This window comes from Bubalus kerabau, chromosome 16 (genome assembly GCF_029407905.1).
Source record: "Bubalus kerabau isolate K-KA32 ecotype Philippines breed swamp buffalo chromosome 16, PCC_UOA_SB_1v2, whole genome shotgun sequence".
In the NCBI taxonomy this organism is placed as follows: Eukaryota; Metazoa; Chordata; class Mammalia; order Artiodactyla; family Bovidae; genus Bubalus; species Bubalus kerabau.
Window position 1 is genome coordinate 54,631,563 of NC_073639.1, and position 21,908 is coordinate 54,653,470.

General features: G+C 44.2%; 1 protein-coding gene and 1 long non-coding RNA gene across 2 annotated transcripts in view; one reads left to right on the plus strand and one right to left on the minus strand.

Annotated features, from left to right (window-relative positions):
* Positions 1 to 5,543, minus strand: part of LOC129629744 (transmembrane protein 132B) — a 224,465-nt gene extending 218,922 nt beyond the window's left edge. Inside the window, exon 1 of the mRNA XM_055549950.1 lies at positions 4,654 to 5,543. Coding sequence (XP_055405925.1) covers positions 4,654 to 5,543 — 890 coding nt within the window. The remainder of the gene's footprint in view (positions 1 to 4,653) is intronic.
* Positions 5,544 to 16,888: 11,345 nt separating this feature from the next.
* On the plus strand, positions 16,889 to 21,471 carry LOC129630181 (uncharacterized). The gene is made up of 3 exons (XR_008703588.1): positions 16,889 to 17,003; positions 20,493 to 20,558; positions 21,356 to 21,471. It is a non-coding gene; the product is annotated as an uncharacterized LOC129630181 (long non-coding RNA).
* Positions 21,472 to 21,908: the final 437 nt, after the last annotated feature.

Sequence of the window (21,908 nt, forward strand, 5' to 3'; positions counted from 1 at the left end):
AATGGCTACCCACTCCAGTATTCTGGCCTGGAGAATTCCATGGACTACACAGTCACAAAGAGTCGGACACTACTGAGTGACTTTCACTTTCACTCTTCTCTGGCCATAAAGTTCAGCATAAGAAATAATAGTTGGACTTCCCTGGTGGTACGGTGGAAGAAAATCCACCTACCGATGCAGGGCATGCAGGTTCAATCCCTGGTCTGGGAGGATTCCATGTTCTTCAGAAAAACTAAGCCTCTGTGCCGAAAACCACTGAGCCCACACTCTGGAGCCTGCAAGCCACAGCTACAGAGCTCTCAGGCCTAGAGCCTGTACTCTGCAACAAGAGAAGCCACTGCCATGCACACCACAATGAAGAAAGAGTAGCCCCCATTCGCCATGACTAGAGAAAGCCCATCTGAAGCAAGGAAGATCCAGTGCAGCCATAAATAAATGTTATTTTTTAAAAGAAATAAGTCATCTGCATTCAATACCCTGTAATAACATATAATGGAAAAAGCTGAAAAAGAATATGTACATATATATGTATACATGTGCGTGCACGTGTGCTAAGTCGCTTTAGTCCTGTCCGACTCTTTGCAACCCCATGGACTATAGCCCGCCAGGCTCCTCTGTCCATGGGATTCTCCAGGCAAGAATACTGGAGCAGGTTGCCATTCCCTTCTCCAGGGGATCTTCCCAATGCAGGGATTGAACCCACAACTCTTAAGACTCCTGAACTGGCAGGCAGGTTCTTTACCACTGGTGCCACCTGGGAAGCCCCGTGTATGCATTTAGGTATGTATGTATAACTGAATCATTTTGCTGTACACCTGAAACTAACAAAACATTGTAAATTAACTCTACTTCAATAAAGAAATTAGAATTTTATCCCCATATAGGAATGCAATTGATATTGATATACTGGTTTTTAAAATTAAGCTCACTATATAATTTACATGTGAATAAAGCTTCTGTAAGCAAACAAACAGAAACAATAGTCATATCTAGGAAAGCATGAAGACAAGAAACTCTAGATGGTGACCCAGAAAGATCTGAAAGGTAAAGCTCAGTCTCCACCTGGACAAGTAGAACCATCCAAAAGAGTGTTTTCAACTCCTGCATGCAGACCCACACACCAACCCCACCACTTTCCCATTGCACGGCTTCAGACAGGTAATACCTAACCTCTCTGAGTCTCAGTTTCCACATTCATAAGATGGACATGAATACTTTGTATGCTGCCTGTGATCATATGAGAGACACAACTGGATCCTGGCACAGTACACATAATTATTTAAAAGCATCAATTAATCATAATAGCATCAATTATAGTATGTAAATAATTGTATCTATTAACACTTACTGAACACCTACAGGGTGCCAGGCACTCTTCTAATTGTTTTACATGAAGCAACTAATTCACTAAATAATACCAGTGATGATGGAGGAATGTTTCACTTCCTTTTTTAAAACATTTATTTAGTTGGCTGTGCCAGGTCTTAGTTTCAGCATGAGGGACCCTCAGTTGCAGAATGCAGGACCTAGTTCCCTGACCAGGGATGGAACCTGGGCCCTCTGCACTGGGAGCGCAGAGTCTTAGCCACCAGACCACCAGGGAAGTCCCTGATGTTTCATTTCCTATAATGCAGTCTATGACCACTTCTGTCTCCCTGACACCCACAGTGAATGAGTCGGTGATGTCTGCCTTCAGAGGTTAGAATTTAGCCCCTCTTTTAAGCACTGCTTTCCCCTTTTCCCCTTTTTCTTTCCCCTTACTCTATCAGGAGTTTCAAAATGCTCACAATAACCAGATAAGTGAGTGCAATGGACCGGGCATGGTGGGGACTGAGTCGCCAGGCAATGCATGATCCATCTAAAGCACGAAGCCACTCCTTAGTTACAGCCAACTGTAGCCAAGTTACCAAATCTTCAAAACCTTCCAAGAAAACAATATGTGAGATCTCCCTATTGTCAGAGGTTGTCAACTCTTTTAAATATTTTAAGGAATGCCATATGAGATTAAAAAAAAAAAACAGCACACATCTCTGGGTTAGACTTGCTGTGACCATCAGTTTGCAAACTTTAAACTAAGTGCTTCCCCTTTGGGAACAGTCTCAAGGCCCCACAACTAAAGGCCCCTGGATAGTATTAATATTTCCTGAAGGCTGACAGTCCATGATTTGACCTTTCAGGGCAAGGTCAGCATATTAAGAGTTCATTTCAGCTCTAAAATTAACTTCTGTGTGCAACAAAAAACTGAAGGGGTTTCTACTTAGCACCAAGATGCCACTTCAGGAGCCTCTACATTCTGGATCTTCCTCCAGTCTCAGCAGCTTCTCTCTCCCTAAATTGACCCTCAGCTCTGGTATGACTGAGCCATGCACAGTCTGGAGGTGCGGCAGCTGCCCCCTCCTATCTTTGAAAGGCAGTTGACTGTGGGGGTGAAGGGCACTGGCTCTAGAGCTTGCCCACCAGTAGGTTCACACCCACCACTCCCTAGCTGTGTCAACTTGGGCAAGTTACTCTCTGTGCCTCAGAAAAATGGGGATGATGATACGTGCCTACTCGAGTTGTTTGCTGTCAAATTCAGTGAGTGAAGGAATGTAAAGCACTTAGAATGTGGTCTGGAGTGTTGCTAAGTTCTCAGTGAAAGCTACCTAGTACTGTGTGCGCCATTCTGCTGGCCTGAAATGCCTTTCTCAGCCAGGTTCCCGGACTTTCCCAACCACCAGGGCATCTGCTCTCCCTTTCCTTGAAATTCTCACTCAAAAACATTCTCTCTACACCCGAGATGGCAAATAAGCTTAGTCTGAAATGTCATACCCTCTTCCCTCACATGAATTTGTAGGGGCTGCCTGCAGAAGGCAATGGCAATCCACTCCAGTATTCTTGCCTGGAAAATCCCATGGACGGAGGACCCTGGTGGGCCGCAGTCCATGGGGTCGCTAAGGGTGGGACACAACTGAGCAACTTCACTTTCACTTTTATGCATTGGAGAAGGAAATGGCAACCCACTCCAGTGTTCTTGCCTGGAGAATCCCAGGGACGGGGGAGCCTGGTGGGCTGCCATCTATGGGGTCGCACAAAGTCGGACATGACTCAAGCGACTTAGCAGCAGCAGCAGCAGCCTGGAGTCCTGGGCTTAATGTGGCAGTATATTAGTAATGTCTGCCATGGCAGAGGGAGTACTAGGTGCTGCAGTTGATTGATTATGTCTGCCTTGGGAGAGTGACTGGCAGGAGAGCAGAAGCCACCCCTATGCCATTCTTGGTCTATAGTGAGCAGCTGGCACTGCCTGGCATTGAAAGAATCTCTGCAGAGCAAGAGCTAAGTTTTAGACCAGACCAGCCCCATCACAGAAGTGACTAGCACAGGGCTGGGTCCACACCCAGTTCTGAATCAATTTTACCACCAAGACTAACTCAAGGGGCTTCAAATAAGAACCCTATTCCCTGCAGGCTACTAAACCCATTTGGGATCTACCAGAGTATTCGGATCCTCTTGGCGGGTTCTGAACAAGGACACCTCCAGACAGGTGTGATCTGGGACGTCAGCCTCCGTCAGAATCAGAAGGACCACAATGGACTCAAGATTAGTTCTTATTTTTCCTCACCTGCAACCAGCAAAACAAAGCCCCACCTGCACTGCAGTTTAGATGTCTACCAGCTCAGCATCTGGGGACAAGGAAACAGCCACAGCCTAACATTCAGTGAAGACTCTCCATGCACCAGGCACTGGTCTAAGAACTTGATTAACTTGTGTAATCCTCACAACCACCCCCAGGAAATAGATCCCGTCATTATTCCCATCTCACCAGTGAGGAAGCTGAAGCCCAGAGAGGTTGGGTGACTTGCCCCAGGGCACACAGCCGGTGCGTAGCACAGCCATGCATTCTACTGCTACCCAGGGACCTTTGTGAGCAAAATAAGCTAAAGACAGATTTGTACCTTTAGTGCAGAGAAGTTCCCCACTTTCTGCAATCCTAAAACCAAGTCTTCATCATACATAGACAGCTGCTTTGCTTTGACAAAGGATTCTTTACTGATTAAAAACTAAGAGGAAGGCTGGGACTTCCCCGGTGGTTCAACGACTAAGACTCCATGCTCCCAATGCAGGAGGCCCAGGTTCGATCCCTGGTCAGGGAACTAGATTCCACACGCTGCAACTAAGGGTTTGCATGTCCCAACTAAGACCCAGCACAGCCAAATAAATAATTTTTTAAAAAACTGAGAGGTAGGAGACACTGTCTCAGAAAACCCCTTTATGGATTTAGAAATTCATTTACAAGGTGTCCACTTCTGGGCATTCATTCTGGGATTCTACCTGGCACATCAAAGGGGGCAGTGAGAGGTTCAGAATATCAGGTGAGAGCCTGAAAGGGACGTACTTGGACCTCACAGCCTGAATCACTGCTTTCCAAGCAGATATTTTAATCCTGGCCTCACAACAGAATTAGTTAGGGAGAGCTTGGAAAACAGAGATGCCAGAGCCCATCCCCAAATACTCTGCTTAAGGCTGTCTAGTCTGCTGGCTTTCATTGGTCTTACGATTGTAAGTTTCCTCACTGTGGTGGAGGAAACTTACAATCAACAACCACTTGATAGAATAACAATTCACTGACAATCAAGAGTGGATTTCCAGCCCATCCAACCCTGCAAAGCTTCTTACCTAAGAGTGAAGTGGTCTGCCACAGAGCCACTAGTCAGGGAGACCAGAAAGGTGGCTGTGTCCCCTTCCCGGATGAGGTTCAGCGGCACAGAGAGGACGACGTTCTCATCCAAGTTTAGCAGGGACCACCGCAGATCGTCTTGGGTTGGGTAGACCACGACACTCCCGATCCTCTCCCGGGCTGGGGGTGCCAGCGGGGGGCTGTCCTGGCCCGAGTGGATGTTATTCTCCCACTTGCCATCCTCTTCCAGGGGACACTGACCAGCCGGATCAGCCGGGTAGAGCGCAAAGAAGAGCTCCATGGCCGTGCCACCAAGCAGGGCCGGGATCTCCTCCTCAGGCTCCAGGTCCAGCCCGGAGCTGAACCACTCGGGCAGCAGCTCCAGCTCGGCCACACACAGCCCCGGGGTCCCTTGCAGCCGACAGCTGGCCGCCACTTCCCTGGCCTCAGGGAAAGCAAACATCTTGACACAGGGTAGTTGTTCCGCAGGGTCATCATCAGCCCAGCCCATCCCCGTGATGTAAAACAAGGTCTGCACTTTGGGTCTGTTGGAGTAAATGGAGCTATCGAGGATGTGGGCTTTCACCTTCCAATTAAAGGGAAACTGGCCCACGTGACCAAAGGGTGTAGAAGTCAGCATGAGCTCCCGGGGGACCGTCTTCTCCACTGAAAATGGACCATAGCTGGCATTGACAACTGGGGGTCTCCTGGCTCGGTAGATAAAGAAGGACTCCACCCGGGTCTGCAGACTGGAGTTCCGCGTGATATCCTGGTTGGCCTCTTTAAGGAAGAAGGACTCTTCTGCGTTAGAGATGTGGAAGCTCGTGGGAAGGTAAGCGGGGAGCGAGGAGAACCTCTGCAGGCTGTCCACGATGGCTCGGCTCTCCATCACTGCACAAGAAAGGAAAGGAAGATTGAGAACGGAGTCTGGATTTAATTAACGCAGTGCATGCTCCACCCACCCACCCCCAGCACACTGCCCACTGAACACCGCATCCGTCCCCTAGGTCTCATAACTGTGGAATTCCTTGCATTACATAAAGTGTCTTCTAAGGATCTTCCAAAATAACCAAGGCAGAGTGGGAAGGAGGCTCCAGGTACGACTGACCCAATCGCCCTGTGGCTGAATTACACCACCAGAGGGAAAACATCACACCCTCTTGTTCTTGCAAATCTCCAAACTCAGAGGATCATGGTCAACTCTGTTGTAATCACCCCACAGAGAGTAGGCTGCCTACCCAGCCCACCACACAACCAGGCATCGGACTGCTGTATATGAGGTGTTGATGCTTTTATTTGATATTTACACTTCTTCCTATCATTCCTAGATGGGACATTGAGACATCTCCTAATTCTTTTTGAAATGAGGGTGAAGCTATGGCTCAGCATTCCTGCTTCTAGAAATCTCTCCTTCTGAAACATGAATGAGACTGCATGAAGATCTATTTATCTACAAGGATGTCCCCTACAGCATCCTTTTGAATTGCAGACAAACTAAAGAATGTGTTAATATATGAGGGACTTCCTTGGTGGTCCAGTGGTTACTTCCTGTTCCCAATGCAGGGGCCCAGGTTCGATCCCTGGTCAGGGAACCAGATCATATGCGCTGCAACTAAGAGTTCTCATGCAGCAACTAAAGATCTGACGTGCTATGATGAAGACTGAAGATCTGGTGTGCGGCAACTATGACCCAGCACAGCCAAATAAATAAATAAAAATATATTTTTTAAAAAACTACTTAAAAAAAAAAAGAACATATGAGCTGGGGTGAGCAGGCTGGATCTAAATCCCAACTCTGTCACTTCTTCACTGTGCAATTTGGGGCAAATTACTTAACCTCTCTGTGCCTCAAATGTCTTCAAATGAAGTAGAATATAAATATAAACTATAATAAGGATTAATGAGTTAATAAATATGAAGAGCTTAGACCAGTGCTGACTCACAAACATGCTCAACCTTTACCAGCTACCATTATTATTATTTATCCGTTTAAACCATTCCAAAGGTTTATTAAGAGGACATTGGATAAACTATACACTTTTACAGTGGGATAACAGGCAGCTGTAAGAATAATGAAACCCAATGGGACTTCCCTGGTGGCCCAGCAGTTTTAGATTCCATGCTTCCAATGCAGGGGGCACAGTTTTGATCCCTGGTCCCACATGTGGTAAAAAACAAATTAATAATAATAATAAAGTTAAATTTAAAAAAAGAAAAATGAGCACAACTGTATCAGTATATTTGAAAAAAAGTCACAATATGTCATTAAACATAAACAGCTATAATTGTAACTCATATAATCCTATTTGGATAACTTTTTAGGATTCTATTTGGGTTATTTTTAGGTACATATGTAAATGTACATATATTTATGTATGGTATCTATAGAATCCGAAAAGGATTTTTTAATTTTATCACTAATGTTTCTCTTTTCTTAAAATTTATCATGATAACTGTGTGTTACTTTGTTAATTAAAATACATATAAATATACATAAACATGTATACATGTGCATGCATATATGTATATGTGTGTGTGTGTTTCTTTCAAACGGTGAAACACAGAAAGCAAAGACCCAAGAAGATTTTTCAAAGTGAAGACAGCCCACCAGGAACCAAGGTCAGCAAATCAAGCCACAAACAGACAGGGATTCTTCCTTGCCCTGAAACAAACCTCTGCCCTTGGAGCCCAGCTTCCAACCAGAGCAAGAAGAAATAAAGCAGGCAGCAGTGTTTAAAATGCAGCATCATCAGAGGATAAAAAGCAAATAAATACTCCATTGACTCCAACTCCTGGTAACACTTTTTTCTGCAGCCATTACAAATTCTACAAAATACAGCTTTCTATTGACTGAAATAATTTTGGGCCTTTTCAGGGCTGTCCTTGGTGAGCTTTCCTTTCCAAGAGAATGACAAAATTGTAATTAGGAGATTGTGAAGCAGACACAATCATTTCAGAGCTGACGCATCCTTTCACCAAGAAGGTGTTCAGAAGGCAAGTTCTCTGCACCATCTCACTTACATGCAGAATCTAAAATAGTCTGATTTGTAGAAGCAGGGAGTAGGATGGTGGTTGCCAGAGGCTGGGGAGAGAGAGGAATGAGGCAGGATGGGGGGTTAAAGGGTACAAAGTTTCAGTTAAACAGGATGAATGCCTTCTAGAGAGCTAATGTGCATTAGCAATGTGATATAGTTAACAATCCTGTATTGTGCATTGTAATTTGCTATGAGAATGGATCTTAGATTAAATCTTTTCCATACACACAAAAACACACTGAGAATGATAATCAGGTAGAGGTAATAGATATGTTAATTAGTTTGATTATGGTGATCACTTCACAATGTTTACATATATCAAAACATCAAATTGTACACCTTAAATATACTTTGTATAGTTCAATGATATCTCAGTAAAGTTATGGGGGGATAAAAGAAGAACAAAGAAAGAAGAAAGTAAGTTCTCAAGTGTCATCAATATGGCCAGTCTTGGGTCAGATTAATTACTAGAGGAGAAGAGTTATTTTTTATTCATTTCTCCAATTACCTATCTAAATATATTTATTACTCACTTACTATGTTCCCAGCCCTTCTATGGAAGTCACAGGAGCAAGACAGATGCAGTTTCTGCCCCAAGGAGTGGTCAGATTTTGGAGAAAAGCATGGCTAACCTACACAAAGCAATTATAAAAGTGAATAGGACCTCGCTGCTGGTCCAGTGGCTAAGACTCCATGCTTCCAATGCAAGGTGTGCAAGTTTAATCCCTAGTTGGGGGACTAAGATCCCACAGACTTCGTGGAATGGCCCCCAAAAATAAGTGAACATTCAGACCCTTTAAAATGACCATCCCAGTAATTCTCTACCTAGGAATTCATGTGAAGGAAATAAGAGATCAAGAAGGAGATTCATGTGCAAGCGTCATCCCAAGTATGATTTATAGCCGCAACACACAGGAAAGAACCTAAGAACTCATCATGAGGGCGGTGATCATATAAATGATGAAAGTCTGACTCTACATGAAATGTTAAGAGATCACCAAAACCACAGTCTCAACAAATATGCAGTGTCGTGAGAAAATGCTTACATCTTCAGTGAAAAAGCAGTCATTAAATTTTGTTTTACATGATCCCAAATCTGTGTTAAAATATATTTTAAGTAGTAAATATTATATGTACACAACATATAGACATGCATAAATATGTATATGATGCATTTGCCCAGACCTGGATTTCCTCCAGAATGCATCCTATAAATTGGGTGGGATTTGGATCAAAGATGGAGGAGGAAGAGATGACTCTGAAGAATGAGCTTCAACCAAAGGAAAGTTTTAGCTGTTGCCGCCACCAAGGGGCAATCTGTATTTTGACAATGACAAGCAATGCAGAAAGACCATCCCAGATGAAATTTAAATTATTTTTTGGTTGGTTTATTTCCCCACTCCAAACTAGGAAGTTAAATTCTTGGTGAATCTGCCCATAAATCAGCTGGCAATGAGGGAAATCTGTCTTCCATAGCCTGACAATATCCTTCAGTAGATATGGGTGGGCACACAGCTGACCAGATTTGGAAAGAGACTCCAATTTTACCTTCCCATAAAATCTATGGGAAGCCTAAGGCAAGGTTTAAATTCTGGCTTATTTATAGATAGGGAAAAGGAAATTAAAATAAATGTAAATTTTAATATAATCTGTTTCCATTGTGGATTAGTTTTTTTCATTATCATTTATATCGATATTTCCTGTCTCTCAAAAATCAATTTATAAGAAATTTAAAACTGTGCTTTCTCTCTTCTTTATTATGGCCAAAGCTTGTATTTCATCCAAAATAGCAGTGTGAGTTTACAATCCTGTCCCACCATAACTCAAGCAAAATGCAATACAAATTTTGTCTGAAGGCATCTATGGAAAACCATAAACATTGGCTGCCAGATTCTCATTTTTGTTCTCAAACTAGATTGCAACAAAATATGATATGCGAATTTAGGAGCATTTTATGGAGCCATGAGACTGTGTCCTTAGAAAAACATCCAGGATCTGAGAAGCTAACATGCATCCCTTCGGTCCCCTAACATCATATAGTGGCCCCATTCTTCTTCCCATTGGCAGGCAGACCATGTGGCCAGAGGTCTGGATGTGAAATGAGACCCTATTCAGTCTGCTGATTTCCTAGAGGGCTTTTCACCACCCGACTGAATGAGGTGGGTGCTGAGAGCAGAAAATGAGGAAGTCTTGGTTTGGCTCAACTTCAAAGCACTTCCCATCACTGCCCTCCTTAAGAGCCAAAAAGAGAATCAAGTCCAGGTTCATCAAGAGCACGAGGTGCTCCAGACAAACGCTCTGTGATTAAAGGATGTTCTGAATCACAGATGGCTCCGGGGAAGTCCCAAAAAGAACTTCGGGTGGAAACAAACAACATCCAGAATGAAGCAACTCCCACAGTATTAGGAATCCCAGTAGGGACTCTGTGACCCAAAGTGCATGGATGGACATCACCGCTGTGCTTGGCACACAAAAAAAATACTCCTGGGCATGTGTCTTGGTCAGGACTGGAGGGACCTATAGCCATAAGATAATGCAGCCCACAGACTCACAAACCTTTTCACTACCATCACCAGTCCTGCATGGAAGCTTATTAACAGTCCTGTGGTTCCTGATAACCCACCTGAGGGTCAAGCCCTGTGGCATTTCTGTAGCTGAGTCTCTTCTAATTCCCACAAAAAAACATGGACAGCCAGAAATAAAAGCTTCTCTTTGCAGTGGACCAGATGGGCCACATCTTTGAAAACCATCAACAAGTGAAACTGCTCACTGATCTGTCGAAGGGTAGTCCTGACGAATAGGTGGTAATTTACTGCCACCATCTGGGTACCCCGCCCCCATGGTCATGGAGACCAGGAGCCACAAGGAAGCCTTTGGGAGCATTCATGTCAGTTCAGAGCAGTGCAGTGGATATTGCTTCTGAGGCAGAGGAAAGAAATAGGAGATCTTTTATACTCATGCTTTCCATTCTATCTCCATGATGTTTGTGTGTCTTTCTCCGTGAACTTCTGCACCTGCTGGGGAAGTCCATCACCCACCTATGAGTACAGCAGGCTCCTTCCCACCAGGATTTCTCAGCTCAGGAAAGGTTTCTCTGAGCAGGCACTCCAGCCCTATCTCTGCTCTTCTCTGCATCATAGGGAACTACATTTCCCAAGCTCCTTTGCTCCCTGGCTTCTGGATGCGATCAGCCAATGTGATGCTCTGGTAGAAGATGGAGCATGGGAGGTATTTCTCCCCCTTATCTCCCAGCATTTACCAGCAGAGACTGTCCAGCCCCATCAGAGCTCCCACCATGAATATAGCTCTCTTAGGCAGTAGTTCTAATACTTACTAGATGGTTCCAGCTTCTGGGTTCTGATAATCCAATTTCCCCACTTTGTCCCTTCAGTCCAATTGGTAACAGCTTCCTGCTATAATTAATTTCTGGATTACTTACCATTCCCAGAAGGTATTTACCACGCCCAACTTCATTTCACAGATCTTTCATCACATGACTAACTGATTCCCTTGATTAAATTCCCTCTGTGGAAATAACTAGTGTGGCTTCTGTTTTCTCAGAAGCCTGAGTCTGACAAATATATTCAGTCACTATTCACTCCATCCTGTTATATTTCTTCAAGGCCACTCTCAGCATCTGAAATTAGCCTTTGTGTTTTTACTTGTTGACTTATTTTCTATCAAGTCTCTCTATTAAAATTCAAGCTCATGAGAGCAGAGACTTTGCCACCCAATTTATGGCTGCATATCCAGGATCTAGCAGAAGAAACTAAACAAATATGTGCTGAAAGCATGTCCATCAATTAAGAGTGCCTTGGCTTAATGCTTAAGAGACTAAATCTCTCTGTGTTATTCTGAGCCTTTCTTTGGCTTCCTCACAGGGTTGTTAATAGATACCATTAATATTAACAAATCATTGGCCCATCACATTATCACTCCATTCATTTCCTCTCAAATATCACATCCCTGTGGTCACTAAGCTGGTTGCTAGGTTTGCCAAGTCAAGAGCTGCAATTTTAATATGGAGGGGGAAAAAAATCACTTAAAGGAGAAATAGCATTTACAGAACACTGGTGATGTGCTAACCTGGGCATTATACAACTGCTACATCCATTGATTATCACAATGGTTGTGAGATGAATAGTCCTTGTCCTTTTTGGAAAATGGTGGAACTGAGGCACAGAGAAATTAAGCAGTTTGAACATGGTCGAAGTTAAGGTTCAAACCAGTTCTGTCCAATTTCAGAGATTTTCCACTTCTCTGTACTGCCCCAGGGCCAACTGGTCTGGTGGTTCTACAATGTAAGCCAAGGAGTTAGCCATGGGAAGGTCAGCGAAGGAGTTGGAGCTCAAGGCTCACAGGGCCAAGTTAATGGACAAAATCTTTGCAGACTTAGTGAGGTTTTCATCACTCTGCAGTCACAGGTGATTGTTTCCAACCCCAGGTATCAGCTTGGATTCCCAGGTAGAGCAGGAATATAGATACAGTTGGTCCAGAGCATCACAATGCAGCTGCTGGCAAAGCAGCCAGTGATCCATACCTTTAAGGTATGGTAGCAATAAGGCAATGGCACCCCACTCCAGCACTCTTGCCTGGAAAATCCCATAGACGGAGGAGCCTGGTAGGCTGCGGTCCATGGGGTCGCTAAGAGTCAGACACGACTGAGTGACTTCACTTTCACTCTTCACTTTCATGCATTGGAGAAGGAAATGGCAGCCCACTCCAGTGTTCTTGCCTGGAGAATCCCAGGGATGAGGGAGCCTGGTGGGCTACCGTCTATGGTGTGGCACAGAGTCGGACATGACTGAAGCGACTTAGCAGCAGCAGCAGCAGCAAAAAATATGGCAGAGCCTTGCTACCTGTAAACCACGTCACATGACCTAAAGCCTCAGGAGGAGGCGCCAATGCAGCAAGTCAGACCAAATGCTTTCAGATTAAGGAGGAGAATTGCATGTGCTTATTTAGTCATTAACAACCAGCCGTGGTGGAATTTATTATACATCCCCACTCAGTCTGCTGCCACCCCCAACTGTATCCCCTAGTTGTACCCCAGGGACCACATGCTTTCCCACCTCTGTATCTGAAACATAAGCCACAGACCACATAACTCAGAAAAGGTAGCAAAAACTTAACTATCCAATTCAAAAGTCACCCATATAAAAGTGAGATGGGGAAACTTGAGTTTGTCTCTCTCAACCAGATAAAATTCACACGGCTGAAAGAGAAGGAGAGACCATACAGACAGAAAGGTATGAGGACACCAGGTCATCAGGCAGGAGGGAGGGATGCTTGCCTTCATCCCAAGATTCTTCTCAAATCTCAAGCTGGGAAGCCCTGAATGGCCAACATGAATCATTCATAAGCGCAAGACACTGATAAAAAACGGACCAGAGGGACTTGCCTGGTGGTCCAGTGGTTAAGAACCTACCTGCTAATGCAGGGTACACAGGCTCAAGCCCTGGTTGGGGGACTAAGGTCCCACATGCCGCAGGGCAACTAAGCCTGTGGGCCACAACCACTGGACCTGCACTCTGGAGCCCATGCCCCACAACAGCAGGAACCACCACATAGAGAAGCAGGCTCGGTGCCACTAAAGTAGCCCTCACTCACTGAAACTAGAGAAAGCCCATGCCCAGCAATGAAGAACCTGTGCACCGCATCAAAAAGACCCAACACAACCAAAACTAAAACAAAAATAAATAAGTAACCTTCATTAAAAAAAAAAAAAAAAAGCAGACTAGAAGCAGAGGAGAAACAGGAAGCAGACATGAAGTAGACAGGAAGTGGACAGGAAGGAGTAGGTCCCTTCTCCCAGCTCCAGTCTTGAAGTCTTCTCTAGCATCTGCCTCCCCACACCTCTTCCCCTGCCAGCATTAGCAGAGACTAACAGGAGACAACTGGCTAAGAGAAATATGGTTTTCTGATTCCAGCCCCAGAATTACAGACTAGAGACCTACTTGACGCTGAGATGTTGAGTGTAGTTTCCAGGGAAGGAACCTGGCTGCCGAGCCTAGTTTCCGGGGAAGGAACCTGGCTGCCGAGCGTAGTTTCCGGGGAAGGAACCTGGCTGCCGAGCGTAGTTTCCGGGGAAGGTACCTGGTTGTATGCCACCCTCCACCCTTCCTCCCTGCAAAACCTGAACACTGAAACAAAACCAAAACACTGAACACTATCATCACTCTTTTCATCTTTTTTTGTAAAAGGGAAAATCCTCTTTAGATTTCTTTCAGATTAGTGAAAAATGGTACTAACGTAGGTCTTTCATAAAACTGAAGTGGCATAAAGTGAACTTTCAAAAAGTAGAGGGGTGTTGGTACTCAAAAATGAATAGTCATTCATCACCTTGAGGGTCATATAAGTCTTGGGTCATATACCAGCAAATCCATTAAGGATTAGATATGGCTTCCCAGGTGGCACAGTGGTCAAGAATCCGCCCACCAATTCAGGAGGTGCAAGAAACTCGGGTCTGATCCCTAGGTTGGGATGATCCCCTAGAGTAGGAAATAGCAACTCGCTCCAGTATTCTTGCCTGGAAAATTCCATGGACAGAGGAGCCTGGTGGGCTACAGTCCATGGGATTGCAGAGTCAGACACAACTGAGCAACTGAGCACAGCACAGCACAGCATAACCATATATTACAGTGATGATAAAAAAATAAAATACAGAGAAATAAGGGTAATGAGAATAGACCCATTATCAGAGTCAACATTTATGTATAATCCTTATGATATACCAAGCACTAGTCTAAGCATTTCAGGGATATTAACACTTTTCATCTTCACAATCTTTTGATTATGAGGATTTTATTATTAGTCCCACTCATGGATGGAAACATTACTTTGCCTACAAAGCATTACTTTGCCTACAAAGATTCGTATAGTCAAAGCTATGATTTTTCCAGTGGTCATGTATGTATATGAGAGCTGAACAATAAAAAAAAAGCTGAGTGCTGAAGAACTTATGTCTTCAAACTGTGGTGCTGGAGAAGACTCTTGAGAGTCTCTTGGACAGCAAGGAAATCAACCCCGTCAATACTAAAGGAAATCAACCCTGAATACTCATTGGAAGGACTGATGCTGAAGCTCCTCCAATACTTTGGCCACCCAATGAGAAGAGCTGACTCATTAGGAAAGACCCTGACGCTGGGAAAGATTGAAGGCAGGAGGAGAAGGGGACAACAGAGGATGAGATGGCTGGACAGTATCACCGACTCAATGGGCATGAATTTCAGCAAACTCCTAGAGACTGTAAAGGACAGGGAAGCCTGGCGTGCTGCAGTCCAGGGGGTCACAAAGAGTCGAACACAACTGAGCAACTGAACAACAGTTCAGTTGCTGTTGGGAAAACTGAGGCTTGGGGAGGTTAAGAGACTTGCCTAAGATCCCAGAGCTAGTAAGAGGCAGAGACGGTTACTGGATCCAAGCTGTTCAAGCTCCAGGCAGAGAGTCAGGTTTGTGCCTTTAGCCACTGTGTTCTGCTGCCAGCTGAAAGCTTAGCAAGCAAACTCTACATTGTAAGAGCTTCGGCAATAACTAAAGAGACTGCAAATGTGCCTCTGAATTGCCCAGCTCTCAAAACACAAGATGAAGTCACTAGTTGGACACCATTCATAAGATGAAAGCAAGAGGCAAAGCTTTTCCTGGCTCTGAGAGAAATCCCTCCAGTGGTAATGCCCCAAGGGACACAGCAGCATCCCTACAAACAGTGAGCTTATTAGCAGGCTCCCTTTGGTGCTGGGCACACGAGGTGCGGTGTAAGAGCAAAGGGCCATCAGGCAAAGGCAATTCTTCAGAAGACAACGGAGTGTGAGCCAAGACAGCTGATACCTCTCAGAAGGTCCAGCTTGACAGGAAGAATAAAATCCAGAGTGAGATCCTGGAGAACACTGTCCTTCAAACTCTCCTCCATGAAATTACTTTCTTACCAAACCAGCCAATGGATAGCAGAAGTCTCAAGACTATATTCTCTAGCAAGACTGGGGAGGCACAAATATTCTACGTAGACCATCAAAGCCCAGTGTATAAGACTTAAAACATAATAAAGGACTTCCCTGGGGGTACAGCGGTTAAGAATTCACCTGCTAATGCAGAGGACACAGATTTGATCCCTGGCCCGGGAACTAAGATCTCACATGCCTGCCGCGGGGCAACTAAGCCCGAGTGCCACCACCCCTAGTCTGTGCACCCTAGAGCCGGTGCTCTGCAGCAAGAGAAGCCACCGCAATGAGAAGCCCGAGCACCACAGCTAGAGAATAGCCCCTGTTGCCACAACTAGAGAAAGCCCATGAGCAACAGTGAAGATTCAGTGCAGCCAAAATAAATAATTTTTTAAAAACATAATGAAGAATATGGATCTTTTTTTCATGATGCCCACCACTGCTTTTATGACAGAAAAAAAAAAAAAAATTCCTCCCCAGCATCCCAGTATCAAACATATATTCACCTGTATTTTCAACTATGTTTCTATGGATGGGTATATGTAGATACATGTATGTGTTTACATTTTTACATTTAATTCTTCTTCGAAAAGCTTTTTTTTTAATAATGAGATTTTTTTTTTTTTAGTATTTTGGTCTTTATTGAATTTGTTACAACCCTGCTTCTGTTTTATGTTTTGGTTTTTTGGCCACGAGGCATGTGGGATCTTAGCTCTCTGACCAGGAGCTCTCACCCCTTACACTGGAAGGCGAAGTCTTAACCGCTGGACTGCCAGGGAACTCCCACATTTAATTCTTTCTTTATTGAGGTATTTTCGACAGTTGAAAGTTTTACATATTCAAGGTGTAGAATTTGATGCCTTACACTGTGAACTAGTCACCACAATCTAGCTAATGCCCATATCCATTGCCTCAGACCCACCGACATATGTGAATCCACTTGATATTTTTGTTGGTGAGGAAATTTAAGATCTACCCTCTTACAGATTTTAAGTATTGGATTGAATTCTTGAATCCATCTGAAGTTTCTTTTGGGGTCCAATGTAAAATGAGGATCTGATCGTAGTTGGAAACAAGCATATGCTGAATCAGCCAGAAGTATTTTATTTGAATCACAGTTTAGGGGTTCTTTAGTTGAAAAAATAACATGACTGCATTTAGGGATAGAGGTTTTAAAGGGGTAATTAAGTTAAAATGAGGTCATCAGGGTGGGCCCTCATCTATTATGGCTGGTTCTTAGAAGAAGAGATTAGGACACAGACCCACGCAGAGGGACAACCACGTGAGGACATAGGGAGAAGATGGCCATTGGAGACAGACCTCATGGGACACCAACCCTACCCACACCTGGATCTTGGCCCTCCCACCTCTAGCACTGTGAGAATAAACTTCAGTTGTTTAAGTCATGCAATCTGTAGTACTTTGTTATGGTAATCCTAGCAAACTAATATCAAGAGATTACTCTTCTTTATCAAAATTCTATCAGCTTGTCTTACCTATTCTTTATCTTTAGATTCATTGCGTCCAATTGTCCAAAACCCAGACTGTCATATTTTTCTATGTGTTTTCAAGTTTTCTAGGATGAACATGTCTTCTTGCTTATTTAATCTAAGAGAAATACTGACTTTTTTTCCCCTTAAAAATAAAGATATGGAATTTGATTTTAAGTGACAGACCACGCACACTCATTTCCTCACATCTCTACAGAAACTCCACTACAGAATATTATAGGAAAAGTATAGCTTCCCTGGTGGCTCAGATGGTAGAGTCTGCCCACAATGCAGGAGACCCAGGACGGATCCCTGAGTTGGGAAGATCCGCTGGAGGTGGGCATGGCAACCCACTCCAGTATTCTCACCTGGGAAATCCCATGGACAGAGGAGCCTGGAGGGCTACAGTCCACGGAGTCACAAAAGAGTCAGACACAACTTAGTAGTGACTAAACAACAACACACAGAGGGACAACCACGTGAAGACACAGAAGGAAGATGGTCATTGACAAGCTATGGAGACCAGGGGTTTCGATGACTTTCAGCAAAATACAATGTAAGAAAGGAAAGTAAGGAGTGTCAGCTGAATTCTCATCTTTTATAGAGAGAGACGCTGCTGTTGAATTTGATTAACTCAAGGAGTAGAGGCATGGGGTACATATTGGGTTGGCCAAGTTCATTTGGGTTTAACAGAAAAACTCAAACATGTTGGCCAATCCAATAGAATGACAGAAATAAGCACAACTAACAGAACTACAAGTGGAAATGGCTGGACTTGGCTGACTTTAGAGAGAGACAGAGAGATCAAAGATACAGAGGGATGGAAAATGATTGCTGGTCTTTGAAAGTTATCCTGAGCCATTCTGTTTTCCCCAAATGCATGCATGACTGTAGGCTTTGTCTACAAGAAGCCCAAACTAGCCAAGCAGGGGAGGACAGCATTGAACAGACGTTGGACATTTGTGTGTGGGGTAAAGGAAGAGTGGCCTTAATGTTGACAATAAGTCATCACGTCTGTGGGAGAGATGGATGGCTACCTGTCAAAAAACAACATGCGAAACAACTGTCCGAGGCCACTGGCAACTGCCAGGTAGCACATCCCTGCGCCCTGCACTTGTTCCATCCTGTGTGCCCTAAAATAAAGGAGGGATTTACCATTCTTCACGCTGATCAAACAAACAAAACAGCAGAAACTTTCTATCCATTGTATTGCATATGGCTGCTCAGTCAGGGACTTCCCAGCCTCTCCTGTCCCCCTGGCATGGCCATGTGACTAGTTCTGACCAATGAAATAAGAGCCTGTCCTGCTTTGAAGCCAAAATTGGTATCTTTTATCTTCAACCAGTGAGAAGCAGGGGACCCTGAGACTCTAGGTCACGGCAGAGCAGCCAGAAGCTGGAAGGGACCCTGGACCCCTGAGTCTCCACCTGGAGGAGAGCCACCTGCCAAATATGGCACCCACATTGGATGGGACCAAGAACAAATCTTACAATGTGTTAAACCACTGCTAGGGTTTTACTTATTACTGTAGCTAGTGACACCTAACTAATACGACACTGTATAGGCTAACAACCTGGACAGCTGTGATCCTGTCCGTATGCAAAAGCTGGAACAAAATTTCACATTTCTTCCTTAAGGTAAACTGTACTTTCATTAGTGAGGAAATGTAGGCAGTCAGAGAAACAAAGCGAAGAGCTGTTAAGCCAACGTGAGAGGTTTCCACGGGGCACCAGATGTAGAAAGAGCGTTATTAAACGGATTATATAGATCTTAGTGACAGTAATTTTGACCTCCTATAGGCACCGTCAGCTGTTAAAACAGTAGGAAATGTTGATGACCTTGTTCTTATTTCCATTTATATTTATTCTAAATTGGACACCTTGGAGATTGTTTAAATAAGAGAGGGAAATTCTCTAAGTAACCCTGACAGCTTTGCCACTCTCTGATAGGGGAGGCAGCTGAGGCTTACAAAAGGCAGAAGACACCCAGGCTGGAGTCCCACGTCTGCCATCAGCCCAATTTATGCACCAAGACAAGTCACTTCATCCCCTCAAGATTCATTTTACAAAGAAGGTGTCACTTCCTGCTGCCCATCAGGGACACACCTCGAGGGAACCCAATAATGTGATTTGTTATTGTGTGACTGCATTACCAAGAATGTCACATGTGGAGTGTCCTTGCTTTGCACTTCTCACTAGTTCAGACTAGCCTTTCTCATCTTCTGGCCATTGTTGATAACAAAAGTGATTCTTTCAATTCAGAGAAAACCCACACCACGCAAGTCTGAACAAAATGGGCATTTAATGGCAGTCGTGGTTGGAGAGAGAGGCTACCTTCAGGTCTGGCTGGAATCGGCATTTAAACAATGTCATCCACATGCAACTTCACAAATATCCTTCAGTTGGTGAAGGGATAAATATATATCTGGTGGTGCAGCCATTGAAGGGGAAACAACTTGATGGATAGTTGTGTCCATCTATCCAATAAAGCAAACAATGGATATTCACACAATATGGATAAATCTCAAATGCATTTTGCTGCCAAAAAGAAGGCAGCCTCAAAAAGCTACCTATCATATGATTCCATATGTGTGACAGTCTAGTAAAAACAGAACTGGAGGCATGAGGGTCAGAGCAGTGATTGCCAGGGATCAGAGGCTGAGCTTTAACTATTTCACCACAAAAACTCAAAACAGAGGATTAGGGATGGGGTGATGGAACTGTTCTGTATCCTGATTGTTGCGTTGGTTGCTGCTGCTGCTGCTAAGTCGCTTCAGTCATGTCCGACTCTGTGCGACCCCATAGACGGCAGCCCACCAGGCTCCGCCATCCCTGGGATTCTCCAGGCAAGAACACTGGAGTGGGTTGCCATTTCCTTCTCCAATGCAGGAAAGTGAAAAGTGAAAGTGAAGTCACTCAGTCGTGTCCAACTCTTCGTGACCCCATGGACTGCAGCCTGCCAGGCTCCTCCATCCATGGGATTCTCCAGGCAAGAGTACTGGAGTGAGGTGCCATTGCCTTCTCCGGTTGCATTGGTTACATGACTCTATATATTTGTCAAAAACTCATAGTGCTATATGCCAAAAGAAACACATGAAGTAACTACAGGAAGGGAAACAAAGATTGCCCGGTTGTAGTTGGGCAACTACTGTAGTCTTTGTAGTCGTTGCCTAGAAAATCTACTTTAGGAAATCTTTAAGACTGTTGTTTAAGGCTTAAGAGTTTAAACAGCATGAGCTCAGATGCCTTCAACATCCCTGCTACAATTCTTTAGGCTATTCAACTGCTTGAAAATTTATTTTTGCCTACCACAAAAATAAGTAAGAGCAGGACTTCCCTGGCAGTCCAGTGGTTAAAACTCTGTGCTTCCTCTACAGGGGCATGGTCAGGAAACTATTAATAAGATCCCACATGCTTTGCAGCACAGCCAAAAGGATAAAAAAGTAAGAGTATTTTCTGTCTGAATTAATTTCTCCAGTTAATCAGGTAAGTCAAGGTACCCTAAGATGCAGGAAGTGCAGAGTTGTGACCAAAATAGACAAGCAGAGGACACAGCCTGCTTTGGGGGAACTAAAAATTGTAACTGAAAAGAGAAGATATCTACACTTTAAAAACTGATAATAAAAGAAGGTAAAAGCTGTATTGTTAACTTGCCTGGTATGAGTTATGTGTGCCGCCAACTTTGAGAAAGAAGACATCAATATTTATGGGGAATTATCACAAGCTTATCATCAGTAGGACCCAGTGAACAAAATAGTAGTTATAGGGTCTTCCCTGGTGCTTTCCAGTTCAGGGGACGTGACTTTGATGCTGTGGGGTAACTAAGCCCTCTGGCCACATCTAAAGAGAAGCCTGCAATCAGCAACCAAGACACAACACAGTCAAATAAATAAACAAATAAAATACTTTTTAAAATAGTAGCAATAACTAGGAACCTGGAAGTGCCTACTATGTGCCAGTCACCATTCTGCTTTATTTATATCAGCTTTTTACCTGATCCTATGAGATAGGATATTATTTTCAGATTGCTATTGTTATTATTATATAATTATATAAGTAATAGTATTATGTCCATTTTATTGATTGAAAAAATGAAGGCACAGAGAGGTCAAGAAAAAACATGCCTAAGGTCACACAGCATGTGAGGGGTGGAGCCAGGATTGGGCTCCAGAGTCCAGGCTCTGACTACTATTCTCCACTGGCTCCCAAAACATTTCTCCTCTGTTTGATCCCATGACAGCTGATGCCCAGACTCAGTCACCTCCCTTCACCAAAGCAAAGAAGGGCTCCATTATTGCTTCTGACTGATCCTATGACCCAGAATAAAACCCACAAAGAACACAAAGAAATAGAAACTTCCTCTGGTGAGTGGTGAGGGGAGTGAAGTGCAGAGGGACCTGTGTGTGGGTGGCGGGGAGGTGGGGGGGTGGGGGGGTGAGGGTGAGGCGGGGTTGGGGGTGAGGGGGGCCACGGGGAGTGTATGGGAAATCTCTATACCTCTTAACTTCACTGTGAACCTATGCTGCTCTTAAAAATAAAGGCAAAAAAGTAAGAAAGAAACTTCCTCCCCACACTGGCCCCAGGGGTTGTGCCATGAACCCCTGTCATAGGTAAAACCAAAACAACCCTGCGGAGTCTTGGGAAAAACAGAACCAAAAAACCCTCAATCCTTTTTTCTCAAATTTAATTCTGAGTTTATTCTGTGTTGGGCAGTCATCCTGGAAATGAAGGAACACAGAGGACAGACAGCATTTCTGAAAGAGGAAGTAGCTCCCTGCACCCAACCCAGGACA